The sequence below is a fragment of the Mastomys coucha genome, unplaced genomic scaffold (assembly GCF_008632895.1).
Source record: "Mastomys coucha isolate ucsf_1 unplaced genomic scaffold, UCSF_Mcou_1 pScaffold1, whole genome shotgun sequence".
Classification (NCBI taxonomy): Eukaryota; Metazoa; Chordata; class Mammalia; order Rodentia; family Muridae; genus Mastomys; species Mastomys coucha.
In genome coordinates, this window is record NW_022196891.1 from 29674001 (window position 1) to 29680000 (window position 6000).

The 6000-nt window shown below is 47.5% G+C and overlaps 1 protein-coding gene across 3 annotated transcripts in view; it reads left to right on the forward strand.

The window, feature by feature from the left end:
* Nucleotides 1-6000, forward strand: part of Pik3c2b (phosphatidylinositol-4-phosphate 3-kinase catalytic subunit type 2 beta) — a 68319-nt gene that overhangs the window by 51991 nt on the left and 10328 nt on the right. For all 3 annotated transcript variants that reach the window (XM_031382511.1, XM_031382503.1, XM_031382519.1), the window contains exons 24-26: nt 3425-3594; nt 3911-4067; nt 4400-4509. In XM_031382511.1, coding sequence (XP_031238371.1) covers nt 3425-3594; nt 3911-4067; nt 4400-4509 — 437 coding nt within the window. The remainder of the gene's footprint in view (nt 1-3424; nt 3595-3910; nt 4068-4399; nt 4510-6000) is intronic.

Sequence of the window (6000 nt, forward strand, 5' to 3'; positions counted from 1 at the left end):
GAAAGAAAGTGAGCCTCCAGGGATGGTAGGGCCTTGGTGGCCTGCTGTGATCCACGGTCAGTCCACAGCTTCGTGACTGTAGTCTTTGGGTTAATGAAGTTTGGGGTGAGAGTAGAAAGGGACAGGTCATAATAAAGATATCGGAATCTGGCACACACTTTTAATCCAGAACTCTGGAGGCAGAGGCACATGGATCTCTATGAGCCTCAAGCCAGCCTGGGCTACACAGACAATCTCAAAAACAAAGGAATACCTGCCAGAATGTTAATTTCTATAAGGCTCTATTCAAAGGGATACAAATGTTAATTCATGTCAATCGATGCCTTTTATTCCTGAAGGAAGATGTGCAGGCAGCCAAATTATAAACCAAATATGATTGATGAGCGTGTCATTAGATGGCCTTAAATGGCCCTAATAAATTTTAATCCCAGGGCTGGAGAGATGCCTCTGTGGTTAAGAGCATTGGCTGCTTTTACGAAGGGCTTGAGTTCAATTCCCAGCACCCACATGGCTGCATACAACTGTCTGTGACTCTACCTCCAGGGGATCCGATACCCTCATACAGATAGATGTTCAGGCAAAACATCATCACATAGGAAAGAAAAATAAACAAGTTTTTTAAAAAAGGTTTTAGCCAGGCGGTGGTGCCACATGCCTTTAATCCTAGCACTTGGGAGGCAGAGGCAGGCGGGTTTCTGAGTTCGAGGCCAGCCTGGTCTACAGAGTGAGTTCCAGGGCAGCCAAGGCTATAACAGAAAAAAAAAAAGGTTTTTAATCCATAGCCGGCAAGTACTCTCTGACTAACACACCCTTGACCAACACGCCCTCTTTTGTGACTTCTATCCCTGCTCTGGGCTGATGACCCCAAGCCCTTCTGGTAGCCCTTTCCCCAGGAAGCTTAAGCCTCTATAGCCCTGGCTTGCTGGATTCCTCCACTGCTGCAATCAAACTCAGCGGGGAGGCAAAGCTGAGTCCCCCACCCCACCCCCCACTCTCCTTGCCTCCCAGGACCTACTCCCTGTGTTTTCTGTCCGCAAATGTGACATTACATTGGGGTGACACTACAGTCGCCCAAACCAAAGCTACCAGCTTCCTCATGGCTCCTCCGCCTGCTTTCGGGGACTCTTCAAGCCCAGGGCCTTTCATGGCACACTTGCTCTAGGTTCAGAGGCTCCCACCAGAGAAGCTCAATATCTGCACTACTGCCTTTGTCACCCAGCCTGGCCTGCCCCAGTCTCATTACCTGCTCGCCCAGGCTCAAGGGTAGAGGATATAGGCATGTGTTGAGACGATAGTATCCTTTGCCTAGAAAGCTGTTTCCTGCCTGGCAGTGGTGGCGCACGCCTTTAATCCCAGCACTTGGGAGGCTTCCGAGTTCGAGGCCAGCCTGGTCTACAGAGTGAGTTCCAAGACAGCCAGGGCTACACAGAGAAACCCTGTCTCGAAAAAACAAAAACAACAACAACAAAAAAGCTATTTCCTTTCCAACTCAGCATAGTCCCTTTGGAGAGGACTACTACTGAGTCTTCACCACTTCCTCTAGACCCATATGCTGTTTATGCTAACGGCTTTCCAGGTGCCGAATGCCTCCCATATTGAGCACGTGCTAGGTGTTAGAACTGTAATTAACTCCATGCCAGCGTACTAGCAAGTCATAATAAATGTGGCAGTGTCTCCAACAAGCAGACACATACCTGGAAGCTAACATTGTTAATTCTTACCCCTTTTTGGTTTTTTTGAGACAGGACCTTGCTCTGTATGTAGCATAGCTCAAGCAGGCCTAGAACTCATGCTTCTCCTGCCTGAATGCTGGGATTGCAGGAGTGAGACCCAGGGCTAGGAGTTTCTTATGGTAATGCCCCGAAGAAAAGAACTTGGCTCTATTAAGTATACAGCACCCACATTTTTCTCAGTGAGACCTCAAGTAAGAAGGAGGACCGTCTATAAATTGAGGTTCCTACCTGCCCTGCTCAGGAAGGAGGAAAGAGGAGTGTCGTCATTACTGATAACCTATTAGAACAGCATGTTGCAATCTTCAGGAGGCCTTATCTATAAAGAATGCCTGTGACGAGAAGGTTAGTAGAGACAGTAAGTCAAGGCTGGGATTGAATAGGCTATGCTCCTGTTCAAGTGGTTTCCTTTCATTCATAGATTTTTTTTTTTTTTTTTTTTGCTTTCTAAGAAATGATCTTTCCCTTTCAGAAGCTGAATTCTATGATGTCTAGCTTTTTGTTTGTTTGTTTGTTTGTTTGTTTTTGTTTTTTTGAGACAGGGTTTCTCTGTGTAGCCCTGGCTGTCCTGGAACTCACGTCTGTAGACCAGGCTGGCCTCAAACTCAGAAATCTGCCTGCCTCTGCCTCCCAAGTGCTAGGATTAAAGGCGTGCGCCACCACCGCCCGGCGATGTCTGGCTTTTTGAGACAGAGTCTCATGATGGAGCTCTGGCTGGCCTGGAACTCACTAGATAGACCAAGCTGGCCTCAAACTCAAAGTGGCTTGCCTCAGCCTCCCAAGTGCCACCTTGCCTGGATCCCTCCTCCTTTGTGTGTGTGTGTATGTGTGTGTATGAACATGAATGGGCTTAGTGCACACACACCATGGGTGTGCAGGCCATAGCAGCTCATCAAGTGTCTTCCTCTGTCAGTGTACTCTACTGTCTGTGGCTAGGGTCTGTTGATGAGCTGGAAGCTTACTGTCTCAGCTAGGCTGGCAGGCCAGTGAGCTCCCGGACCCTGTCTCTGTCCCACCACATTGGGCTTATGGGCAGGCACGGCCATACCCAGCTTTTTGTTTGGTTTTGTTTTTACATTGTTACCGCGGATTCAAACTCGGATCCCCCGTGCTTAGGACGCGAATGCTCTTGCCCCAGCCCCCAACCCCACCTCTCGAGCCCTCAAAATATCCCCAACACATTTTTACCAAATAGAGAGATCTGATTTTCAAGTGCAAAACACTGCAGGAAGTGTGAAGCTGCCTCAGCTCTTCTCTGGAGTGTGGTGACTTTAATTAGGGAAGCATTTAGCTGGCGTCAAGTACTCTGGGAGTGGAGTGTTATTTGGGGCAGGAAGACGGGTAGACGAGGAAGGGTCAGGCGCCTTTAGTTCCGCTGCTCAGGTCAGGGTTCTCATGACCTAGGGGAAATGTTTTAAGCATCAGCCTTTTCATCCACTAAGGTCTTCCAGTCTGGATTTGCTTGTGTCCACTGTCTTTCCAACCAAAAACCAAATTCAGTTGAAGGGTATATCTAGACATATAAACCTTCCATCTCCTACTTCAGAATACATGGAGGTCATTTCTGTGTACATAAGTGTGTGCTTTGGTATATGATAAAGATAAGCAGGTAGGTGCTGGGTGCCGTTGGAGTTCACATGAGAGAAGAAGGTCAGAGCTGGCCGTGGCTCCACCACCTGATTTCGCTTTCACAGGCTGTGGAGAACTTCATCTACTCTTGTGCAGGCTGTTGTGTGGCTACCTACATCTTGGGCATCTGTGACAGGCACAATGACAACATCATGCTGAAGACCACGGGCCACATGTTCCATATAGATTTCGGCCGCTTCCTGGGCCACGCACAGATGTTCGGTAATATCAAGAGGTAAGTGGCTTCCTGTGTGGAGGGGCCAGAGTGGTTCAGAGCAGTGACCCTGGGCTGAGCAGCTCTGGAGACCAGAAGACGGAGCAGGAGCTCGGGTTTTCACAGGGCCTTGTGCAAAGATCACCTGTTCTCCTCCTTCAGCGAGGAGCAAGCAAAGCGATAGGAAGCCGAGAACCAGTGGGGAGCTGGGAGAAAGTATTGCTAGATCCCAAGTCAGGACATGTGGTGAGGGGAAGGAAAGCTGACTTGAATGGAGCTTACCAGGTGACCTCCCTTCTCCATATTGACCTTCTACCTGTATGTTCCCTTGACCCAGGGACCGTGCCCCGTTTGTCTTCACCTCAGACATGGCGTACGTCATCAACGGGGGCGACAAGCCTTCCAGCCGCTTCCATGACTTTGTTGACCTTTGCTGCCAAGCCTACAACCTCATTCGCAAGCACACCCACCTCTTCCTCAACCTTCTGGGCCTGGTGAGAAGCTCCATCTCTTTGTGAGCCCTCCTCCTCATTTCCTGACTCCATCTTCAAAACTGCCCTGGGTGGTTGCAGAGGACTCCTGGGAGAAGTCCCACTTCTCCCAACTGTGTTACCTGTCTTCCCTAAGGGCATCCAAACTACCCAGGGACAGTGGTGCCTGACTATTTACGTTAGCCCCGCAGTTCCTGTGGCCCTCTAACCTCTGCCACAGCATCTCTCTATAACCCCCAAGGGATCAGGCAGCCTGGTATAGAAAACCCTGCCTTGTGGCAGAGAGGAAGCGATGCTGGGCTGATGTTACAGGCTGCTCTCCTTTCCTCTTCCAGATGTTGTCCTGTGGAATTCCTGAGCTCTCAGACCTGGAGGACCTCAAGTATGTGTATGATGCCCTGAGACCTCAGGACACAGAGGCCAATGCCACCACCTACTTCACAAGGTAACGTGCAGCCCAAACCAGTGTTGCTGCCCAAGTAGTCCACAACTGCCAGGTTGTCAGGAGCAGGCTGGGCACTGGGAAAGGCTTAGCCCAATCGTTAGTGCCAGGGCTTTGATCTGCTATCCCCATTTGCCTTGGTAACTAGTTTGTTCCTGTCTGCATTCTGAGGCTAATATGTATAAGTAGCCCAGGCTGTCCTGGAACTCACTCTGAAAACCAGGCTGGCCTCAGACTCAGAGGTCTGTCTGCCTCTGCCTCCCAAGTACTGGGATTGAAGGCGTGCGCCACCACTGCTTGTCTCTTATTGTCTTTTTACCAGGTCCCAACCAGACAGAGACTTTGTCTAGGAGTCGGGGTGGAAGCTGGATTTTAGTTTTCCAAGACAGGGTCTTTCTGTGTAGCCCTGGCTGTCCTGGAATGTGTTCTGTAAACCAGGCTAGTCTTAAAGGAACCCAGATATCTCCCTGTCTCTGCTGGGATTAAAGGTGTGAGCCCCCACACCCAGTTGATAATGTCCTTTTGGTCAGACCCCTGTCTTTCACCAGACCTCTCGTAGAATTTAGTGGTTTTTTTTTTTTTTAGCTATCAAGTATTTTATTATTTTATTCTATGTTATATACAGGTCATAAAAGGCCACAGCAGGTTTTCAACAATATCACCCTTTAAAAGTAGAGAGCACTATGAAGGACAGACAGGTATCAAGAGGAAGTCCAGTAATGAGGGTGTACACTCAGGGCGGTATTTCTGAGGGATAGCAATGCAGATACCAAGCCATCTACATTCAGTTTACAACTATTCTGTAGTTCTTTGTGACTCTAGTCATTTGTGGCTCCACACGAGAGACCTTCCCTTTCCACCATCCGTGTCAGAAACATAAGCAATGGAGACACTTGCTATTACACAGGCTCTTTCACTTGGGGCACTCTCCTTTTCTGTGGGGTCTCCTTAGAGTATGCTTTAGTGACTTCAAATTCTTTTTTTTTTTTTTAAATTTATTTTTTTTTATTATATGTAAGTACACTGTAGCTGTCTTCAGACACACCAGAAGAGGGCGTCAGAACTCATTACAGATGGTTGTGAGCCACCATGTGGTTGCTGGGAATTGAACTCTGGACCTTCAAAAGAGCAGTCATTGCTCTTAACTGCTGAGCCATCTCTCCAGCCCCCGTAACTTCAAATTCTTAAGTGTGTAATGAATACTGTACTCTCTTTGAAAAGTAACTCAAAAGCTTTGGTTTTCACTTTGAAAATACAATCTTTAAGCCTATAACTGGTATCGGCAGATGCATATGAAAAAATACAGTACCAAGCTACACTGGTATATTTCTATATTAAGAATTTCAAAATATACTTATCACCATAGTCTTTGCATTAGTCTTCAGTCCACTATGAACAATTATCTGCTGCATGTAAACACATCTAAATAACTATAGATAAAATACAATCATAAATTTATTTATTTATTTTGGTTTTTTTTTCTTTTCTTTTCTT